The 23,840-nt window shown below is 47.3% G+C and overlaps 1 protein-coding gene across 6 annotated transcripts in view; it reads left to right on the forward strand.

The window, feature by feature from the left end:
• Positions 1-23,840, forward strand: part of CDH23 (cadherin related 23) — a 436,720-nt gene that overhangs the window by 287,273 nt on the left and 125,607 nt on the right. For all 6 annotated transcript variants that reach the window (XM_025284698.3, XM_044942219.2, XM_044942217.2 and 3 more), the window contains 5 exons: positions 12,819-13,056; positions 14,447-14,552; positions 16,092-16,219; positions 20,838-20,910; positions 22,780-22,896. In XM_025284698.3, the coding sequence (XP_025140483.3) occupies positions 12,819-13,056; positions 14,447-14,552; positions 16,092-16,219; positions 20,838-20,910; positions 22,780-22,896 (662 nt within the window). The remainder of the gene's footprint in view (positions 1-12,818; positions 13,057-14,446; positions 14,553-16,091; positions 16,220-20,837; positions 20,911-22,779; positions 22,897-23,840) is intronic.

Raw genomic sequence — 23,840 nt, forward strand, 5'->3', positions numbered from 1 at the left:
GAATGAGCTTGGGAGTTGTCCTTCCTCTGCAGTTTTTCAGGAGCGTTTCAGAAGGATAAGCGGTTAACTCTTCTCTAAATGCTTGACAGAATTTGCCTGTGAAGACATCTGGTCCTGGACTTTTGTTTGCTGGACGTTTTTAAATCAGTTTCAATTTCAGTACTTGTGATTCGTCTGTTCGTATTTTCTATTTCTTCCTGGTTCAGTTTTGGGAGATAGTACCTTTCTAAGAATTCGTCCATGTCTTCTGGGTTGTCCATTTTATTGGCACATAGTTGCTTGATGTGCTCTCTTACGATCCTTTGCATTTCTGTGGTGTCAATTGTTACTTCTTTTCATTTCTGATTTTATTGATTTGAGCTTTCTCCCTTTTTTTTGATGAGTCTGGCTAAAGGTTTATCAATTTTGTTTTGTTTATCTTTCCAGAGAACCAGATTTTAGTTTCATTGTTCTTTTCTATTATTTTCTTTGTCTCCATATTTTTTATATTTCTGCTCTGATCTTTATGATTTCTTTCCTTCTCACTTTGGGTTTTGTTTGTTCTCTCTCTAGTTGCTTTAGGTGTAAGCTTGGGTTGTTTATTTGAGATTTGTCTTGTTTCTTGAGGTGAGAGTGTATTGCTACAAACTTCTCTCTCAGAACTGTTTTTGCTGCATCCCATTGGTTTTAAATCGTGTTTTTGTTGTCAGTCTCTAGGTGTTTTTGAAAATTTTCTCTTTAATTTCTTCAGTGATCCATTGGTTGTTTAGTAACATATTGTTTAGCCTCCACGTGTTTGTGTTTTTACAGGGTTTTTTTTTTTTTTTTTTTTCTGTAGTTGATTACTAATCTCATAGCATTGTGGTCTAAAAAGATGCTTGATATGTTTTTAACTTTCTTAAATTTAGTGAGGCTCACTTTGTGGCCCAGTGTAAGATCTATCCTAGAGAATGTTCCAATGTGCACTTGAGAAGAAAATGTATTCTGCTCACTTTAGATGGAATTTTCTATAAATATCAAATAAATCCATCTAGTCAATTGTGTCATTTAAGGTCTATGTTTGTTCCCTTATTGATTTTCTGTCTGGTTGACCTGTCCACTGATGTAAGTGGAGTGTTAAAGTCCCCACTATTATTGTGTTACTGTCGATTTCCTCTCTTATGGCCATTAGCACTTGGCTTATATACTGAGGTTCTCCTATGCTGGGTGCATATATATTTACGATTGTTATATCTTCTTCTTGAATTAATCCCTTGATCGTTATGTAGTGTCCTTCTTTGTCTGTTATAGCAGTCTTCATTTTAAAGTCTCTTTTGTCTGATGTCAGTATTGCTACTCCAGCTGTCTTTTGATTTTCATTTGCGTGGAATACCTTTCTCCATCCTTCCAGTTTCAGTCTTTTCTGTTCCTGGATCTGAAGTGGGCCTCTTTTAGATAGCACGTGTGCATGCCGAGTTGCTTCAGGCATTTCCAGCTGTTGTGACCCCATGGACCGTAGCCCGCCAGGCTACTGTGTCCATCGGATTCTCCAGGCCAGAATTGTGGAGTGGGTTGCCATTTCCTCCTCCAAGATAGCATATATATGGGTCTGTTTTTAGTATCCATTCAGCCAGTCTACGTCTTTGGGTTGGAACATTTAGTCAATTTACATTTAAGGTAATCTTTGATAATTACATTCTCATTGCCATTTTGTTAATTGTTTGGGATTTGTTTCTGTAGGGTTTTTTGTTCCCTTCCTCATTTGTTCTCTTTTGTGATTTGATGACTATCCTCAGTTTCGTGTATGGATTACTTTCTTTTGTGTGTTGTAGATCTTTCTATTGTGGATTTTTGGTTTGTGGTTACTGTGAGGTTACAGCAATCTATGTATAAACAAGAGTGTTTTAAGTTTCTGGTCTCTTAATTTCAAATGCGTTTCCAGTATCCTGCATTTGCCCTCTTGTCTTCTCGTGCTTGCTGGTTTTGATGCCATATTTGTCTGTGGGTGATTTCCTACTTTTACTGTGTGTTTGTCTCTACTGGTGAGCTTTCACATTTATAATTTTCTTGTCTCTAATTATGGCCTTTTCTTCTCCACCCAGAGAGGTTCCTTTAGAATTTGTCATATAGCTGGTTTGGTGGTGCTGAATTCTTTTAGCTTTTGCTTATCTGTAAAGCTTTTGATTTATCCATTGAATATGAATGAAAGCCTTACTGGGTAGAGTATTCTTAGTTGTAGATTTATCCCTCTCATCATTTTAACTATATCATGCCACTCCCTTCTGGCCTGCAGAGTTTCTGCTGAAAAATCAGCTGATGATCTAATGGGTATTCCCTTATAATTTTTTTTTCTCTTGCTACCTTTAGTATTTTTTCTCTGTCTTTACTTTTTGTCAGTTTAATTACCATGTGTCTTGACGTGTTCCTCCTTGGTCTTATCCTATATGGAACTCTGCATGTCCTGAACGTGAGTGTTTCCTTTCCCATGTTAGGGAAGTTTTTGGCTATAATCTCTTCAAATATTTTCTCAGCCCTTTCTCTCTCTTTGTCTGGGACCCCTAAAATCCAAATGTTGGTGTGTCTAATGTTGTCCCTGAGGTCTCTGAAACCGTCCTCATTTCTTTTCATTCTTTTTTCTTTATTCTGTTCTACTGCAGTGATTTCCATCACTCTATCTTACAGCTCTCTTATTGTTCTTCTGCCTCATTTATTTTGCTATTGATTCTTTCTAGTGTATTTTTCATTCCAGTTATTGTATTGTTCAACTCTGTTCTTTAGTACTTCTAGGTCTTTCTTAAGCATATCTTGTGTCTTCTGGCTCTTTGCTTCCATTCTTATTCCAAGGTCTTGGGGATCATCTTTGGTATCATTATTCTGAATTCTTTTTCAGAAAGATTGCCTATCTCTACTTTACTTAGGTGGTCTTCCAGAGTTTTATCTTGTCCTTTCATATGGAACATGTTCCTCTGCCATCTCATTTTGTCTAACTTTCTCTGTTTGTGACCTTTTTCTTCAGGCTACAGGACTGTAAGCTTCTTTTGCTGCTGGTGTCTGCCCTCTTGTGGGTGAGGTTGGTCCAGGGGCTTGTGGAGGCTTCCTGGTGGGAAAGACTGGTGCCTGCCCACTAGTTGGTACAGCTGAGTCTCATCCCTCTGATGGGCAGGACCATGTGAAAGACTGTGTTTAGAGGTGGCTGTGGGATCAGCATGGCTTTAGGCAGCCTGTCTGCTGATGAATTGGGCTGTGTTCCCATCCCGTTGGTTGTTTGACCTGAGGTGTCCTAGCACTGGAGCCTGCAGGCTGTTAGGTAGGCCTAGGTCTTCGTGCCAAAATGGTGACTTTCAGGAGAGTTCATGCCAATGAATATTCCCTGAGGCTTCTACCTCTGCTGTCCTTGCCTCCACTGTGAGCCAGAGCCGACCTCCACCTCCCCAGGAGATCCTCCAAGACCCCCAAGTAGGTCTGGCCCAGGCTTCTTTGTCCGGGATCCCAGTGCACAGGAAACTTTGTGTGCACCCTCCAAGAGTGGAGTCTCTGTTTCCCCTAGTCCCGTGGAACTCCTATACTCAAGCCCCATGGCCTTCAAAGCCAACTGCTCTGAGAGCTCCTCCTGATGCCAGACCTCCAGGTTGGGAAGCCTGGTGTGGTGCTCAGGACTCTCACTCTTGTGGGAGTATAATTATTTTATGCAATATAATTGTTTTCCAGTTTGTGAGTCACCTGCCCAGTAGGTATGGGATTTAGTTACATCATGAAAGCACCCCTACTACCAGTGTGTTGTGGCTTCTACATTACTTTGGATGTAAAGTATCTTTTTTAATGCTGCTAAAGTCGCTTCAATCATGTCTGACTCTTTGCAACCCTATGGACTATAGCCAGCCAGGCTCCTCTATCCATGGGAATTGTCCAGGCAAGAATACTGGAGTGGGTTGCCATGCCGTTCTCCAGGGGATCTTCCCAACCCAGGGATTAAACCCAGGTCTCCTGCATTGCGGGCAGATTCTTTATCACTGAGCCACCACGGAAGCCCTCTTTTTTTTTTTTTTTTTTTTTTTTAGTAGGTTGAGTCTTTTTTTTTGATGGTGATTGTTCAGCAGTTAGTTATGATTTTTGGTGTTTTCCTGAAAGGATGTGAGCTCGTTTCCTCTACTCCACCATCTTCGGGAATAAATTCCTTGGGACCTCAGATGGTAAAGAATCCACCTGCAATGCAGGAGACCATGGTTCGATTCCTGGGTCAGGAATCCTTTGGGGAAGGGATAGGCTACCCACTCCAGTATTCTCGAGCTTCCCCAGTGGCCCACATGGTAAAGAATCTGCCTGCAATTTGGGAGTCCTGCGTTCAGTCCCTAGTTTGGGAAGATCCTCTGGTGAAGGGAACGATTACCCACTCAAGTGTTCTGGTCTGGAGTATTCCTTGGATAGAAGAGCCTGGAGGAACTACAGTCCATGGGGTTGCAAAGAGTCGGACACAACTGAGCGACTTTCACTGTCACTTTGGAAACGCTGCTGACATTACGCCAGCAGCAGCAGCAGCGGCTGTGTTTAGGAAGCCCTCACTATTCGTCAGGCTCTTTGTCCAGTGCTTTGCCCATGTGATGTGATGTAGTCCTCACAACTAAATGCTGCAGGAACTTGGTGCTAAGCTCTCTTATTATCCCCGCTTTACAGATGGGGAAACTATAGCCCAGAGAGGCTGTATTACTTGCCCAGAGGCACTCGGCTGATAAATGCCAGAGCCAGGACTCAGCATTTGGTCTTCATCACCAGGGTACGCAGCCTACAGCAGGAAGTTGCTCTCGAAGTGCCTCGACCATTAGGTGGGTGGGTGAGCTCACCCCTGACCTGTGCCAGCTTTGCTCTGTCACCCACCAAGGTTCTGAGCCATCTCTTTCCCTTGTCTTCAGTTAAACTGAGCCAAGGTGAAGCCCTCTCATTTTCTACATGATCGAAAGCCAAGTTGAATTCAGAGAGCATGTCTGTTTGTGAAAACGAAGTGTCTGATACATCTGGAAGCCCAACATAATGAGTAAGACAGTTGCTGTCAGCTTGGATTCCTGGTCCCAGTTCCATATAAATGACCAGGAGACAGAGACTGTTAGGTGTACCTAACAATCCTCAGCTACTCTCCAGATGAAAGGAACGAACCAACAATAGGGCCAGTGCACAGGATGCCCATGTCCTTTGGGACACCCAGGTTCATGTGGCCTTGTTCTGATCATCTTGGATTTGTCTCATCTTTTCCCATCTTCTGGGCTTACGACTTTCCTGGTCTCAGAGCCAGGACCTCACAGGCTTGGTGGCTGGCAGCTGTGGACAAGCTCAGAGGAGGTTCCTGAGGAAATGTTTAGAGGAGGAAGATGGAAGACTGGTGTCACTGGACCTTACTGCTCCCTGGGAGACATTAGCCAACCACTTACTCAAGGCTCAGTCCCTCGAGTGGAAGACATGCTCCAAGAGAGGACCAGCCACCCCTCCCCTTGCTGGAGGCTTTGCTGCCTTTTCAAAGCATTTTGGTGCAAAACTACCTGGATGGAAGGATTTCTTTTTTAATTTCCCCAATATATGTTATTTTTTTTGAGGTACAATTACATGTAATATTACATTCAGGTGTTCAACCTAGTGATTCAATATATGTTGCAAAATGATCATACAATAAGTCTAATTAACATCCATCACTGTACATAGTTACAATTTTTTTCCTGTGATAAGGAGTCTACTCTCAGCAACTTTCAAATGTGTAATACAGTATTATTAAGGATTGTCGCCATGCTGTGTATTACATCCTCATGACATTTATTTCAGAACTAGAAGCTTGTACTTTTTGACCCCCTTTACTTGTTAATCCCATCCACCCCTGTAATATACCCTACCTCTAGCAACCACCAATGTTTTCTGTGTTTATGAACTCTGTGTTTGTTTGTTGGCTTCCCTGGTAGCTCAGACAGTAAAGAATCCACCTGCCAATGCAGGAGACGTACTCATACGTGAGTTTGATCCCTGAGTCAGGAAGATTCCCTGGAGAAGGAAATGGCAACCCACTCCAGTATTCTTGCCTGAGAAATCCCATGGACAGAGGAGCCTGGAGGGCTACAGTCCATGGGGTCACAAGAGTCGGACACGACTGAGCGACTCTTTGTTTTAGATTGCACATATAAGTGAGATAATATGATATTTGTCTTTCTCTTTTTTATTTCATACTGCCCTTACTTAGCATACTGCCCTTAGGAGGCCTCTTCATGTCACAGATGGCAGGATTTCCTTCTTTTATGGCTGAATAATAATGTGTGTGTGTGTGTGTGTGTGTGTGCGCGCGCGCGCACGCGTGTATACACACACCACATTTTCTTTATCCGTCATTCTTTGATGGACACTTACATTGTTTCCATACCTTGACAGTTGTGAATAATGGTGCAGTAAATGTGGGTTGCAAATATCTTTTCAAGTTAGTGTTTTTGTTTTTTTTAGATAAATGCCCAGTCGTGGGATTGCTGGATCATATGGCAGCTCTGTTTTTAGTTTTTTAGGAACCTCCATACTGTTTTCTGTAGTGGCTTCCCTAATTTATATTCCCACCAACAGTTCACAAGGGTTCCCTTTTTTTCACATTTTTGCCAACACTTGTTACATCTTGGGGGTTTTTTTTTTGGTGATTGCCGTTCTGACAGGTGTGAGGTAATATCTGACTGTGTTTTGATTTGCAGTTCCCTGATATTAGTGATTTGAGCATCTTTCCGTGTGCCTGTTGGCCATTTGTATACCTCCTTTGGAAAAATAACTACACAAAGCCTCTGCCCATTTTTAAATTAGTTTGGTTTTCTGTTTGAGTTTTTTTTCTTTTTTTGCTGTTGAGTTCTATGAGACCTTTACATGCATATTTTGGATGTGAATGCTTTGTCAAATCTTCTAGTTTGCAAAAATCTTCTAGTTTGTATGTTGTCTTTTGATTTTGTTGGTGGCTTCTTTTGCTCTTACAGCATTTTAGTTTAATGTAGTCCCACTTGTATGTTTATCACTTTGTTGCCTTTGCTGTCTGTGTCAAGTCCAAAAAGTCATCATTACCTTTCCTTCTAGTTTTGTGGTTTGGAGTCTCTCATAGAAGTTTTTAACCTATTTTGAATTGATTTTGTACATGGTGTAAAATAGTAGCCTGGTTTAATTCTTCCTGTGTTTCTTTTTTAATTTAATTTTTATTTTATACTGTAGTATAGTTGCTTATAATATTCTGTTAGTTTCAGATGTACAGCAAAGTGATTCCATTATACAAATATATATATATCCATTCCTTTTCAGATTATTTTCCCATATAGTTTATTATAGAATATTGAGTAGAATTCCTTGGGCTAAACAGTAGGTTCTTGTTGATTTTCTGTTTCATATATAGTAGTGTATATATGTTAATCCCAAACTCCAGTTTATCCCTTCCCTCACCCCCTGCCTTTCCCCTTTAGTAACTATAAGTTTATTTTCTAAGTCTGTGAGACTGTTTCTGTTTTGTAAATAAATTCATTTGTAATTTTTTTAGATTCCAAGTGTGTGATATCATATGATATTTGTCTTTCTCTGTTTGATTTGTTCATTTGTGTGATAATCTCTAGGTCCATCCGTGTTGCTGCAAATGGCAGATTGCTTTCTTTTAACAGCTGTATAATATTGCATTGTACTTATGTACCACATCTTCTTTATCCATTCCTCTATCAAAGAACATTTAAGTTGCTTCCATTTCTTGGCTACTATAAATAGTGCTGCAGTGAACACTGCGGGGCATGTATGTTTTCAAATTACGGTTTTCTCCATGTATATATCCAAGAGTGGAACTGCTGGATCATATGGCAGCTCTATTTTTAGTTTTTTAAGGAAACTCCATAGAGTTCTCCATAGTGATTGTACCTAAATATTTAGATTCTCACCAACAGTGTAAAAATGTTCTCTTTTTCTCCACACCTTCTCCAGCATTTATTGTTTGTAGACTTTTTGAGGATAGCCATTCTGACTGGTATGAGGTGATAACTTATTGTAGTTTTGGTTTGCATTTCTTTGATAATTATCAGTGTTAAGCATTTTTTCATGTGCCTCTTGGCCACCTGTATGTCTTCCTTGGAGAAATGTTTATTTGGGTCTTATGGAAAAACCCAAAAAACTTTTTTATTCAATCGGATAGATGTTGGAGATTAATCCCTTGTCAGTTACATTGTTTGCAAATATTTTTCCCATATCCTGCATTCTCACACTTGCTTAGTTTTGATACCATATTTGTGTGTGGATGATTTATTACCTTTTTCTGTATATCTGTCTTTACTGGTGAGTTTTCACATTCATGAATTTTTTGTTTCTAGCTTAGACCTTTTCTGCCTAGAGATTCCTTTAGAATTTGTTTTAAAATGTATCTGTTGGTGCTGAATTCTCTTAGCTTTTACTTGTCTGTAAAGCTTCTGGTTTCGGCGTTAAATCTGAAGGAGAGCCTTGCTGGGTAAAGTATTCTTGGTTGTGGGTTCTTCTCTTTCAACACTTTAAATGTATTGTCCCGCTCCCCCCTGGCCTGTAGAATTGCTACTGAGCAATCAGCTGATAAACTCATGAGAGTTCCTTTATGTTATTTGTTGCTTTTCTCTTGTTACTTTAAATTCTTTTTGTGTGTGTGTGTCAATTTAATTACTAATATGTCTGAGCATCTTCCTCTTTGAGTTTAAAGACTTCCAAAGAGCCCCTCTTTGGAACTCTTTGTGCTTCCTAGACTTGGGTGCCTGTTTCTTTCCCCATGTTAAAGAAACTTGCAGCTACTGTCTCTTCAAATATTTCTCAGGTCCTTTCTCTCTCTCTCTTCTCCTCTGGGACCCCTATCATGCAAATGTTGATGCATTTAATGTTGTCCCAGAGGTCTGTTAGACTGTCTTAATCTCTTTTTCGTCTTTTTTCTTTCTTCTGTTCTATGGCAGTGATTCCTGCCATTCTGTCTTCCATATTATCTGCATTCTGCCTCATTTGTTCTGCCATTGATCCCTTCTAGTGTGTTTTTCATTTCAGATATTTTATTGTTCATCTGTTTGTTTGTTCTTTAGTTCTCCTAGCTCTTTGTTAAATATTTCCTATGTCTTCTTGATTTGTGGCTCCATTATTTTCCTGAGAGCTAGGAACAACTTTGCTATCATTACTCTGAGTTCTTTTTTGGGTAGATTGCCTATCTCCTGTTTACTTAGTTGTTCTTCTAGGATTTTATCTGTTACCTTCATCTGGGACACATCCTTCTGCTGGCTTGTTTTGTCTAACTTTCTGTGATTGTGGTTTCTATTCTACAGACTGCAGGATTGTAGTTCTTCTTGCTTCTGGTTTCTGCCCTCCCGTTGGACGAGGCTGGCTGAGAGGCTTGTGCAGACTCTCTGACAGGAGCAAGTGGTTCCTGCCTACTGGAAGGTGGGGCTGGATCTTGTCCTTCTGGTGGACCAAGACGTGTCAGGGGGTGTGTTTAGTGAGCAGCTGTGCGGGACCTGAGAAAATATTTAAAGAGATAATAGCTGCACGCTTCTTTAACACTGCTGAGAGTCAAGAAGACTTTCGGCAGCCTGTATGCTAACAGGCGGAGCTGTGTCCCCACACTGTTGCCTGTGTGGTTTGAGGTGTCCCAGCCCTGGAGCCTGCAGGCTTTTGCTTGGGGCCAGGCCTTAATGAGAAAATGGCTGCCTCCAAGAGGGCTCCCAGTGAGTACTCCCCAGAACTGCTGCCTCCAGTTTCTTTGTCCATGCGTTAAGCCATAGTTGCTCCACCTTCACAGTAGACCCTCCAATACCAGCGGGTACGTGTGGCCCAGGCTCTTATGTGAGCACTACTCTTTTCCTGGGTCCTGGTGGACATACTTCATGAGTGGAGTTTCTGTTTCCCCCAGTCCTTTGGAATTTCTGCAGTCAAACCCTGCTGGCCCTCAAAGCCAGATTCTCTGGGGCCTCTCTTCCCATTGCCAAGCTCCTAGGCTGGAGAGCCTGACACGGGGCTCAGAACGTTCACTCCTAGGGGAGAACTCCTATGATATAATTGTTTTTCAGTGGGTCACCCATCCAGCAGGTATGGGATGTGATTTTATCACAGTTGCATCCCTCCTACTATCTTGTCGTGACTTCGTCCTTGTGTTTGGATCTAGGATACCCTTTTTGATAGGTTCCAGATTCTTGTTGTTGATGGTTGTTCATCACTTAATTGTGATTTTAGTGTTTTTGTAAGAAGAGGTAAGGTCACATCCTTCTCCATCATCATGTCTTCCAAAAAGAACTTTCGTTTTCTTTTCCTTGTGCTTCATCTAGCTTCACTTGCTATGTATAGGGTACCTCAGACAGAGGCCTCCACCCAGCTCTTCAGACCAGAGTTCGTCTGATCTGTGTGTCTGCTTTTATGCCAATACCATACTGTTTTGGTTCCTGTAACTTTGTAATATAGTTTGAAATCAGGGAGTGTGATGGCTCTAGCTTTGTTGTATTTTCTCAAGATTAGGTTGGCTCTGGGGTTCTATTATGGCTCCATACAAATTTTAGGATTATTGTTCCATTTCATGGAAAGTGCCATTGGAATTTTGATAGAGATTGCATTGAGTCTGCAGATTGCTTTAAGTAGTATGGACATTTTAGCAATATTAATTCTTTCAATCCATGAGCATGGAATATCTTTTTATTTGTCTTTTTCAGTCTCTCTCATCAATGTCATATTTTTCAGTGTAAAGGTTTTCACCTCTTTGGTTAAATTTATTCCTAGGTAGTATTTTACTGTGGGGTTTTTGTTTGTTTGTTTGTTTTTTGCAATTGTAAGTGGGACTTTTTTCCTAATTTTTCTTCCTGATAGTTCATTATTAGTATGAAGAAACAGAACAGATTTTTGTATATTGATTTTGTATCCTGCAGCTTTACCAAATTCCTTTGATTTTAACCTTTTTTGTGTGGAGTGATTTGGGTTTTCTACATATAATATCATGTCATCTGTCAATAGTGAACGTTTTACTTCTCTTCTGATTTGAATGCCCTCTTTTTTCTTGTTTAATTGTTCTAGCTAGGACTTCTAGTACTATGTTGAATGAAAGTGACAAGAGTGGGCATCATTATCTTGTCCCTGATCTTAGAGAAAAAACTTTCAGATTTTCAGCATTGAGTATAATGTTCGCTGTGAGCTTGTCACATGTGGCTTTTATTATCTTGAGGTACTTTTTCGTCTATATCCATTTTGTTGACAGTTGTTATCATAAATGTATACCAGATTTTGCCACATGCTTATTCTGTGTTTTTTTAAGACGGTTTATTCATTATTTTCAGCTAGTCTGGATCTTCATTGCTGCACACAGGCTTTCTCTCGTGAGCAGGAGCTGCTCTTCATTGTGGTGTGTGGGCTTCTCTTGTTGCAGAGCATGGGCTCTAGGGGCACAGGCTTCAGTAGTTACAGAGTGTGGGCTCAGTAGTTGTGCTTCACCGGCTCTAAAGCACTGGCTTGGTAGTTGTGGCACATGGGCTCAGTTGCTACACAGCATATGGGATATTCCCAGAGCAGGGATTGGACCTACGTCTCCTACATTGGCAGGTGGATTGTTAACCACTAGACCACCAGGGAAGCCCTTATTCTGTGTTTAGTGAGATGATCATATGACACGATCTTTCACTGTGTTAGTGTCACGTGTCACGTTGATTTGCAGATGTTGACCCATCTTTGCATCCCTGGAATAAATCCCACTTGATCATGGTGTATGGTCCTCTTCATGTTCTGCTGAGTTTGATCTGCTAATGTTTTCTGAGGTTTTTGCATCTTTGTTCATCAGGGATATTGGCCTGTCATTTTCTTGTGTTGTCCTTATCTGGTTTTGGTATCAAGGTAATGCTGGACTCATAAAATGAGTTTGGAAGTATTCCTTACTCTTCTCTTTTGGGAGAGAGTTTGAGAAGGATTGGAATTGATTGTTCTTCAAATTTTTGATCGAGTTCACTAGTGAATCCACCTGGTCTTGGACTTTTGTTTGGGAGATATTTTTGACTATTGAGTTTATCTCCTTACCAGTAACCAGTGTGTTCAGACTTTCTATTTCTTCATGATTTAATCTTGGTAGTCTGTGTGTTTCTAGGAATTTATCCATTTCTTCTAGATTTGGTTTGTTGGCATATGATTTGGCATATGGTTTGGTTTGTTGGCATATGATTTTTCTTGCTGCTGCTGCTGCTGCTAAGTCACTTCAGTCGTGTCTGACTCTGCAACCCAATAGACGGCAGCCCACCAGGCTCCTCCGTCCCTGGGATTCTCCAGGCAAGAACACTGGAGTGGGTTGCCATTTCCTTCTCCAATTCATGAAAGTGAAAAGTGAAAGGGAAGTCACTCAGTCGTGTCCGACTCTTTGTGACCCCATGGACTGCAGCCTACGAGGCTCCTCTGCCCATGGGATTTTCCAGGTGAGAGTACTGAAGTGGGGTGCCATTGCCTTCTCCGTGATTTTTCTTAGTAGTCACTAATAATCTTTTGTACTTCTGTGGTATCAGTTTTAAGAATTTCTGACCACTGCAGTTCCTTAACATCTAAATATCTCCAGTAGGCAGAAACTCTTGTCCACAGCAAGAGGAGCGTCATTCTGCCCAAGTTTCCTCATTGATTAAATAAACATACTCCTGCCCTTTCAGTACCTGACCATCATTCATCTCTCAGGTGGTCCTGATCCCTGCCCACCACCTCCTGTTAAACATAGCCACTCTTCTTATTTAGGGAAAATGACAAGGCAAATTTCAGACTTCGTTAATGTCTCTCTGTTGATCACCTTGGGCAAGGACAGGCTGGTAAACGCAGGCCCTTATCCACAAACCGCTTTAAACCAGGGTGTCCTTTCCCTTCCTCCTCCCGGCCTGACACAGGTTCTCTCTGGACAAGGACACAGGACTCATCATGCTGATTGCCAGACTGGACTACGAGCTCATCCAGCGCTTCACCTTGACGGTCATTGCCCGGGACGGGGGCGGTGAGGAGACCACAGGCCGGGTCAGGATCAACGTGTTGGATGTCAATGACAACATGCCCACCTTCCAGAAGGATACCTATGTGGGCGCCCTGAGAGAGAACGAGCCTTCCGTCACACAGCTGGTGCGACTGCGGGTAAGATGCCGGGGTGCCATTTGATCTGTCTGTCTCCCTTGTCCTTCTCTCTCTCTGCCGTCTCCTTGACTACCCCTTTGTAGGGACACTGCAAGAAGTGCTGACACCCACCCACGAAGGATTCTGCTCAGATCAGGGGTCACATTCTCCATCTGTGTCAGGCCCACCTCTGAGCATCACTTTGCATCCCTGGTTACTGGGTAAGACTAGTGTCTGCTTTGACTTAGACTTTAGGTCTCCAGTCACCACCCTGCACCTCCCTTGGTGAGTGCCAAGCAGTTCTTTGTGTAAAGCCCCCCATCCAAACCCTTTAGTGATAGCCTACAGTCAGGTACTGCTGTGGCTGGAAGGCGCCAGAGACCGTGGACACAACCCAGCTCATGGAAGGGGAAATAGGAAGGGAGAGGCAGGCCCAGTGAATTAGTAGAGAGCCAGGACCAGAACTTGGGGCTCCATGCTTCAAGCCTCCTCCTGCAGTGAGTCCCTCCACCATACGCCGGTGACCTGTAATCAGAAACTTCTTAACATCTCATGTCCCTTCCTCACTCTGCCGACCCAGAGTGACAGGACCCAGAGCCTCCAATTAGAACTTATTTCTGAAGGAGGCAGGGATAAGGGCAAGGTGGAAGAGGTGGGCATGGGAGACACACAGAAGGCACGACCACGTGCCCACCCAGTATGGCCGTGGCTCCCCAGTGGACCCTGCCCAGCTCCTCTTACACACAGACCGGAGGGAGGCCCCTGGAGGCTCCTAGGGTCAGAGACGTTTGGAAAGAGCTAATTAATGCAGCCACACCAGAGAGAGTCAAGGAGGAGGAGGGTACCTGACCCCGTTCCAAGTGTCTTCTCTCCTTGCATCCATGCAACCTGCATTTATTAGACATCTGCTGTGTGCCAAACACTGGGCTGAACTCTAGGTATAAGTTGCAGTCAAGAAACGAAGTTCCTTCTCACATGGAGCTGACAGTCTGAGCAATGAAGGCAGAAAGTAGACAGGCTATAATCAGGAAGGAGACTAATGGGGTGTCCAGCACGGGACCTAACCAGTCCAGACCTCCGTGTATAGGAAGGTCCAGCTGGGACTAGGGGTCTAGGTGATGGTCATGCCAGGTGTGGTGGAGACCCTTTTCATCCTCTGGATAAGGCCTAGACTTCCTCTATTCCCTCTAGGCCTTCAGCCTGCCCTCTAGGTTCTCCAGGATACCTCCACACCCCTACATCATGTGTGTCTGCTGGGGGCCAGAGGGTAGCCTCCAACTCGGGGACAAGAAGAGCCTGGATCACCTAGAGAAGGGTGCTCAGAGAGGGGCCAGGTCTTCCTTTCTCCCACCCTCTTCTGGCCCCAGCATCACTGAAAGCTCATGGGCCCTGTTCATCGTCTTCCTTCCAGGCAACAGATGAAGACTCGCCTCCCAACAACCAGATCACCTACAGCATCGTCAATGCCTCTGCCTTCAGCAGCTACTTCGACATCAGCGTGTATGAAGGCTATGGTGGTACGTGTGGGAGTGAGGGCCCGGCTGGGGAGGAGGGTCGACAGGTGGGAACAGGGCTGCACTTCACACCTGTCTCAGGAGGGGGCCCTTCTGCCTCCCAGACACCCTGGGCCACCTGGGGAGCTGCCCCACAGCTCCTGTCGGCTGGAGCAGCATGTGGTGTGGGGTCACTTTTTCATAGGCTCAAGATCTGTGTCTCTGATCAGCCAGATCTTTGAATCTTAGTTTTGTGGCCAGCTGGGCTTCTTAAGTTACCACCGTGTATGGGGTCTCTGTTAAGAAAAAGTGTCTGGGCAGATCTGTGGTGTGTGGGGGGTGGGGGGAGGCTTATTAGCCAAGCTTCCCCATCATTTGGGCATGCTGTTACTGCCCAGCCCTTCCTGGAAGTGGCTTTTCCCTTTCCCTGCCATACTCTGGAACTTGCCCTACCTGCCCCACTGTGGGTCCTGATCCCAGGAGCCCAGGAAGGAAATAGCAGCAACAACCTCAAGCTCCAAGATCCCAAGAGACCACTTGTTTTTCTTCCAAGGCCCGAGACAAAGGGCGATTTGACAAAAATCACACAGCAAAACTGTCCGGACAGGCCCTTGTGATCGGGCTCTTGGCTGCCTTTCAGCACCTGCCTCCCCACCAGAGTCCAGCTGCTGAGAACCACTTGCACTCGCACCTGAGGGGCCACTTCTGTGATTTGCAGAGTCTGCTCCTTCCACTGGGAAAGCCCTTCCTCCCGACCCCTTTGCCCTGCTTCCCTTTTACCTCCGGCTAGCTTTAAGATCATTTGGATGTCCTCTCCTCCGCGAAGCTTCCCTAATGTTGGAAGATGAGCTCGGTGTCCCCAAAACAGAGCAGATGGGCACTGGGTGACTCTGAGTGTGGGACTCACTCCTCCTCCTACCCCACAGTTGTGTCAGAGACATGTACCTGCAGACGCTGCATCCTGGCTCAGGATGCTACAGCCTAAGGACCTCTGTAAGATCTGTGCCCCCCTTTTAAAAGCTGAGCAGTCCCACACCTCTGCCACACTCACACCTCACCACCTTCTCAGCAAGAAGAACCATCCTTGGGCTTTATATTACTAAAGTGGTAATTGTGTTTGTTTCCCAAATAGAAAGTGGCAGTTTAATATTGTGGGTAATGCCTTCGCAGACCACCTATGCCCCCACTCCCAAGCCACTACATCTTCCTTCCCAAAACTGAAAATCAATGGCTTAGCATGAAAGGAAAAGGTGAGAGTCCAGACATGTGCACTGTGTCTCTGGGGAAGACACTGACCCTCTCTGAGCCTGCTTTCCTCTCTGTAAAGTGGGGCTTACATTACCACCAAAGTAGTTGCCACCTGCTGGACTCAAGAGTGGGCCTGGCACAGATCAAGTAGTTGGTAAACCTCAAGTCAAGTCCATGAGGCTCTGGGAGTTCACAGGCAGAAGGGAAAAACCAGGCCAAGCCAGCCACACCCTCTCTGTCCAAAGTGGAAGCCCTGGCCAGATGGGCATGTAAAGTCTGCTTACAGAGGGCCTGGGGCCTGTCCTGTCGTTTCAGTGATCAGCGTGAGCCGCCCCCTGGATTATGAACAGATACCCAATGGGCTGATTTATCTGACCGTCATGGCAAAGGACGCTGGCAACCCTCCTCTGAACAACACTGTCTCTGTCACCATTGAGGTGTTTGTAAGTACCCAGGGGTGCACTGGCCTTACTATTCTGGGAACTGGGGTGGTGAGTGTGCTCCCAGAGTGTTGGAGCCCTGCTAAAACCCTGTGTCCCCACATCCTTGGCTGTCCCCACAGCTCAGAGCATTACTCAGACTGTCCCAAAGGCTGTCCCCTAGCAAACTGCCTCCCCGCTTGGCCAGGGAAGGCATGGGGCCCTGGGGCCCAAGGATAGCCTCATGGTCCTGCTCTAATTTCATTTCAGAGCCTCAGGACTCCCTCTGGGGTGGAGCAGGAGCTGGGGCCCATGCAGGGAGGTAATGTCCTGTGTTCCTTCATTTATAGCCACATTCCGTGAAGTTCAAGGGAATTCCTGGAAGGTCATCTTCTCTCTTCTGTCTCTCTCTGGGCCCCTCTTTCTTCTTCACTTCCTTTTTCCATTCCTCTGAAGATCTAAAGGGGCCTGAAACGAAACCACAGCTTGTCTGACACGAATATCAAGCACACCTTAGTGCTTTCCGTGTCTGAAATTATCAGTCACTGAATCCATCTCCACACTGGTTCATTGGCCCCACACAGCTCCCCCAGCGATCCCAGGGATGCAGATCATGGTCTGACACCAGGCCAGTGGGCCTTCCCACCCCCCGGCCCAGACACCCACCTCCATCCCATTAAAGGCTACTGCCTGCGGAGACAGTGAACATGTGCTGATGGAAGAGTTAGTGCATTACCGGCTCCGGGAGGATTTGATCAGATTGTCAGGTTAGGAGATTCACTGTGATTTGACAAAGGCACCCACTCCAGTGTTCTTGCCTGCAGAATCCCAGGGACGGGGGAGCCTGGTGGGCTGCCGTCTTTGGGGTCACACAGAGTCGGACATGACTGAAGTGACTTAGCAGCGGCAGCAGCAGCAGAAACTTGCCCAGAGCAGGTTGCCGGATGACTTTTCTATCCCAGCCAGCTTTGCCAACGTCCCCTGGTGCTGCCTCACACCTGGCTTTATCGAGCCTCATCCTCTCAACCCAAGACTAAGCCTGCAGGGCCAGCCCTGGGCAGGGGACCCCACTTGCTTACAGAATATGTTGGGGTAGGCAGTGATGGAAAAGTCTAGCGTGATGCCTGGAGGAACCTTGCATCTGGGCATGTGGGAGCAACATTTAGGGGGAACAGGGGACAGAGAGGCTGTATAGAACCAGGTCCAGGAAATGGAAGGGCAGAGTCTAGGACCCTCATCTGACACTTCAGGCTCCACGGGGTGGCCAGAAGGAGATCTTCAAAAACCCAAAAGCATGCCTGCCTTTAACCTGAGACCACCCACCTGAAACCCAAGGCTAAGAGCGGAGAAGCACAGTACACTTGCTACCAACCCTGACCACATCCTGGTATTCTTGCCTGCAGAATACCCTGACCCTGACCACAGCCCCCAGTGCCCCCTTAATCTTGGCCACACTCATAACCCTGACCAGTCCCCTCACCACCACCAACACTTTCAACCAGAATCCTGCTCTGCTCAGGCAAGCAGTGAATTCTTCCTGTGTGCTGTGCAGTAGAGACTGGGGAGGGATATGAAGGTGACTATGAATCCTGCTCCCCCACAAAGGGACACTGAATATAGAGAGGAGCACGGCTTGGGAGGCGTATGCTTTGACACTCAGCTCTGCCACCCTCTAGCCATGTGACCTGGGATTCTTTTCCTCTCTGAACCTCAGTTTCCTCATCTAAAGAGTGGGGATCTTCATGGTACTGCCTCATGATACTGTTGTGAAGATTAAGCGTGATCGTGTGGGTGGTACTTGGCTCCAGTAACATGGGCCATCTTACTGCTGGTAAGACGGACGTGTTCCAGTGGCAGCATCCATACTCCAGGCTCTCTAATGCACAGGGAGTTCCAGGGAATTCAGCTGGGCAGAGAAGGACCTGCTCTAGACTTTTTGGAAACATGTGAAATAGGGTGAGGGTAGGGGAGGTTTAGGGAAATAAGTTGAGGTGTTCCATGCTACCCAGGTATGGGCACGTAGCATTGACCAAGTGGAAATTCAAACTTCTGGAGCCTCGTGCTGTGCCAGCAGCTTTCACGTTACATAGGCTCTCTCGATCCCATTCTGCAGATGAGGCAGCTGAGGCTCAGGGAGGGAGCATAGCTGGTGCAAGGCCACCAGTGCCTTCCTCTTTTTCTGGCTGGTAAGTGGCATTTGAACTTACCTCCAGTCCTAGTTAGCCAAGATTTGAACTCTGACCAGTCTGACTCCTGGGCTCACGTTCTACCCACCACACTCCTAGGCTTGGACATCCCAGTCTTCATGTGACTGAAACTAGTGTGCCTCGAAGTTCATGTGGATTCCCCAGGCGTCTTCGTAAAATGCAAATTCTCACTTAGCACATCTGGGGAAGAGCTGAGGCTATGCATTTCTACATGCTCCCATGAGACGCTGATCCTTCTGGCCAGGGAACCACTCTGCGTAGTGGGGCCTTCAAAAATCTGCCCTCATGGGATCTTGAATCCCAGGGACTGCCCCAAATCCCAGCCCGCTTCCCAACCTGTGGTTCGCTAAGAAAGGACCTGGGGAGGGCCTCTCTCTCTTTTTGCCTCAACCCTTCACATGGAGCTGGAACAGGAAGTGAATGGCCCAGAGACAGAACTGACCTTTTATCTACTGTGAATAGAAGAGTGACCAGCAGCCTCCATCTCCCTCCCTGATACCAGGGAGCAGGGGTCTCCATGTCCAGAGGCAAGCGAGGGCAGGAGTCTACCTGGCTGCTGTCCTCTCAGCAAGCCAACACGTGCCCTGGCCTGGAGCCACCTCAGTCCAACAGAAGGGGTGCTATTTTCAGATTTCCTCACAACCATCATGCAGGTCAGCAGGGACCCTGTACTTCCCTTCTGGGTCTGCCCTGGCCTGTGGCAGCAGGGCAGATCTGGTAACAAAGACAGGTACCACCTTGACTGTGAGTGAGCATCGCCTCCTGAGCAGAGCTTTGGGACACTGCAGTCACTTGTGTCTAAGGACCACACTTGAAAAGGTCACCGCCTCCGGGTTGGTTTTTCATGTGGGTGATTTTTAAGTAGCTGTCACTTGGCTGAGCTGCTTCCTCCCTCTTCCGAAGGGATTTTCTCTCAACAGAAAAGGGAAAAAAAAAAAAAGCCCCAGAAGAGATAAAGGAGTTGATGGCAGCATTTACTGCTCAGGTTGGGGGTGGGGAGAGGCAGATCGAGGCGACAGGGCTGTGCAAGGAGGGGGCGGGCGTGGGGGCCAGGTGATTCCTTTTCATCCACTGCTTGTTGGTTTTTAATAAAGAAGTCAAACTCGGTTTGTAGATTTCCCATTAGGGGACAATAAGCTTTTGTAGAGGGAGCCGCTGAATTAGAACTAATAGTGAATATAGCGCCAGGATCCGGGGAAATATCAGCGCTAATAAGTTTCTGCCTCATGCTCTGTCACTGACATTCTCCGTGCCGTTCCGTGCAGCCAAGCAGAAGGCTTAAATACATATGTATATGGGGCACACGTGCCCACACCAGGGATGACCAGGCGTGCTGCTGGGCATCAGACATCAGGTGGGGCCTCTCGCTGCCAGTTCTCTGAGGCTGGGGAGGGGGACAGGTCAGCGGGAACCGGTGTGTGGTTCAGAGCCAGGGGCCAGGTTGGGGAACAAGAGCGCTACACTCTGAGCACCATAGTCCCAGCACGATGGGAGCCTCTCAAGTCCCAGTCCAGGGGAGAAGTGGGCCCCTGGGTGTCTGCATCACTGAGGGCCAAAGCCTACAGCCTCCCCAGGGGGCCACCACCCATCTGCCCCCTGAGCCCCACACTGGGCTCTTGGGGAGGGGGAGAAGGCACCGAGCCATGTGGGCCAGCGAGGCTTCCTCCAAGAAGAAACGGGGAGGAACTCTCACTGGGTGATTGCAAAAGTGGTTGATGAGCACTGAGGACCAGAGTCTTTGAGGGTAGGGAAGTCTGCCCGATTGTGGAGGAGCTGTGGGAGCAGGAGGAGGCAGAGGCTGGGGCCCGGGCCCCGCACTGCTGGGTCAACCCATTGGCTTAGCGCCATCTTCTGGCCACTCATGCAGGCTGGGCCTGAAGAGGGATTGCTCTAGAACCGGAGCTGGGGGTTCTGGACCGGGTTTGCTCAAGCAGGTGGTGGTGCTGCTGTTCTTATGTGTGTGCAGAAGGGTCTGGAATTCCAGCTCTTGGAGCACCTTGCCTGCCATTGCATACTTCAGTATCTTCTGGGTTGAGATACTCCTTTCTCCCTTCATTTCTAAGAGGGCGAACATTGATAGGAGGGTTCCTGGAACTTTCTACTAGTATCTTGGTGGAGCTGGATGGGAAGGCCCAAGTGTGGGGCTGGAGCCAGGTGAACTGGGAGTTACGGGCAGTCCCAACTGGCGCCTCATTTTCCATTGCTCTGGCCATCACTGTCCATTCTCGACTCCCACACGTTTCTCCAGGGCCTGTCCTGCCACTGTGAACTGGAGCCCAGCTGGAGGGTCACCTGATTGCCTTGTGACACCCCACCTGGCTCCGTGACACACTGAGGTCAGCAGAGCTCCTTGGTGCCGGCCGTGTCCAGCCTCCCTGCAGTGACCGATCCAGACTGCCTCCCTGGTTCCTAAAGCCTGTCTGTTTTCTTTCCAGGATGAGAACGACAACCCCCCGACCTTCAGCAAGCCTGCCTACTTTGTGTCTGTGGTGGAGAACATCATGGCAGGTATGGCCCGGGTCGGGGAGGCCGGCAGGCATAGCATTCAGGGTGCAGGCCTGACCTTGCACACAGGCCAGAGGCCCCTGCCCTCCCTGTGTTTCCACAAGTGGGACCTCTGGAGATGTGCGGTTGTCCACCAGCCAGCAGTTTCTTCCAGAGCGCCGACTGTGTGCAGACACTGCTGGACGCTTGGTCCCTACACCCCCTGTAGCTAGTTTTCCTTCAGGGAAGAGAACAATGGCTGAGTATTAATTCAGCAACCTCAGGTACACAAGAGTGCCCTGAAAGTTCCGGGTTTATGGGGCATGAAGCCAGTCCCAAGGCCCATGATGGCTGACGGGGTCGCCCTAGAGGATAGCGTGTGTTCCTAGGTGAGGAGAGAATGGGAGGCTCCTCCCTGGGCCTCATCTCAAGCGCCAGGGCCCACTTTGCAGACCCAAAGCCACCAGCTCCACACCTGAGTTGTCCTCAGAGCAGGCCAGAAGCTTTACCCTTACACCCTGAGTGGATGTTCCGTGGGGGAGACTCAGGTCAGGAATTGGCACAGCAGCTGGAGGGGTCAGGGTCACCCGGAGGAGCCAGGGGACAGCTGGAATCTGACAGCTGGAGTAGGGACAGTTGTAGGAGTCAGGGACACGTTGAGTCAGAGACAGCAGAGGGGTCAGGGAGCAGCTGGAACCAGAGGTAACCTTCCCTAGCACTGCCCGGCCTTCTGAAGAGACCTTCTAAAGGTACCCACCTGGTGTTGGATGATTTGCTGGACAAGGCCCAAGCTGGGCCCAGCCCACCCTGCCACATGCCAGTCTCAGGCACCCCCTGGAGAACACCACTGTTGAAGCAGCCCCTCGCACTCCCCTCTGTCCCCAGAGACTCTGACAAGGCGAGGCTTCATCCTGCACTTATTCTCTTCCACGTTGAGTGTGCCGGGATGAAGGAGTGTATCAGGGCAAAGGTGCCTGTCCTCCTGTCAGGACAGGACTAGGAGTCAGATCAGAGGCCCCACGGCTCCCCAGAGGGACCCAGAAAGACCTGACTGTCCACAGCCCCTGCCTGGCCCTCACACCCCCCCGGAACTGTTGATTCACTGGCGTGATAGATACCGTGGTCTGACATGGGTCAGACCTGTGTCTCACCTGTTTTATCCCGCAGGATCCTCACCAGCCACCCCACCCATTTTACAGAGGAAGAAGCTAAGGCTAAGACAAAGTAAGGCATTTGCCAGAGGTCCCACCAGATTCCAGCCAGGGCATGGTGACTCTAGAAGGCCACACACCGACCCTTCTCACCACCCTGCCAGAGCTGGAAGGAGGGGGGCATGGCTGTAGGAAAGACTGCCCTCAGAGTCTGGACAGGCTGCTGGAAAGGCTGAACCCCTGACCCAGGGTTTCACAGAGATGAAAGTGAGGGCCTTAACTGGGCAGTAAAGAGAAAATAAAAACCCTTTACAAATTCTCCTTGTGAGCAAGATAGAATAAGACCAAAATTGAATACAATAAATGTAGAATAATTTAATATGGAGCTTCATTTCTTTTTGAGTCAAAGTCAAAGCTGGCCATTCTGAGCTCATTTACTGCGGGGGCCAGTCAGGGAAGGATGGGGTGGGGCATGGTGTGCTCTGGGGCTGGACCAGGACTGAGTTGGGGGAGGAAGGGGGTGGGCCTGACCCCTCCCAGGCTCCACTGCCTCCCATGGAGACTTGTTCCCACACAGTCCAGGAATCTGGGCCACAGGAGCCCACTCTCATCCCTAGATGGCCCCTGGGGCAGGCCTCCTGCCCTCTGAGGTCTCCTCCACTTCCTGTGCCCTGTCCTGCTCCCAGAGCCTGGGGCTGTGAGCCCAGGGTTAGCAGACCCCACTCCTTTTGTCTCCCGGAAGGAGCCACAGTGCTGTTCCTGAATGCCACAGACCTGGACCGCTCCCGGGAATACGGCCAGGAGTCCATCATCTACTCCTTGGAGGGCTCTTCCCAGTTCCGGATCAATGCCCGCTCAGGTGAGCCCTGATCCTCTGCACCTTCAGCTGATGCTCCATACCCAGCCTGGGGACCATCCTCTGGGCCAGAATCTCCTGAGCACACTGGCTTGGAGCACTTGGCCTTATTCCTAAAATATCCGAGTGAGATTACTGATAGTAAAAAAAAAAAAAAAAAAAGATCACAATGTGAATTCATTACCAAAGAATGTCTTTATGGTGGTGAAGAGTCATTGTTTAAATATGTTCCATTTCACAATTATCTGGCTAAACCACTGCTCTTCAAGGACACCTTTCTTCAAGCCTAAGTGTCTCAGTGGCTGACCTCATTCTCGATGTCTCTTCCTAACATGAAATGTGCCTCAGTTTCCCCACCTACAGAGGATATACATACTAGGGCTGTTGTGTGAAAACAGGAGTCATTATAGAGAACTTGGAGTTGTCCCTGGCATGCAGTAAGTACTGACTAAGTTAGGTTGTTAGCATTATTTTCTTTGGTCTTTTCACCCTGGGGCCCCCATCCTCAGCTCCCTGCTCAGCCCATATAACTCTCCTTTCTTCTTCATTTCTCCATATGCCTCCCTCCAGCTTTCTGTCCTCCTTGAGGCCGGGAGGGAAGCAGGGCAGAAAAAAGCAGCAAGATACCCCAGACTTCTAAGTCAGAAGCTGGAAAGGAATGAGAGGCCTCTGGACATTCATTCATACCTTTGCTCAGCTGTCAGTGGGGGCCTGCTCTCCACCAGGTGCGGTGCTGGGTGCTGGGGAAAGAGAATGGAAAAGACACGGCCTCACACTCACGGGGCTCTAAGTCAGCTCAGTGAATGTGCAAGGCTCCCCACTTCCAAGTTCTCCTTTGTACTAGGTAAGGGAAGTTGTAGATGCTCAACAGGCCAACCGTGAAACCTCGGTGGCTTAACACAATAGAACTTCTAACTCACACAGCAATCCAGTGCTGTGTTTGGTGG

The sequence above is a fragment of the Bubalus bubalis genome, chromosome 4 (assembly GCF_019923935.1).
Source record: "Bubalus bubalis isolate 160015118507 breed Murrah chromosome 4, NDDB_SH_1, whole genome shotgun sequence".
NCBI classification, from domain to species: domain Eukaryota; kingdom Metazoa; phylum Chordata; class Mammalia; order Artiodactyla; family Bovidae; genus Bubalus; species Bubalus bubalis.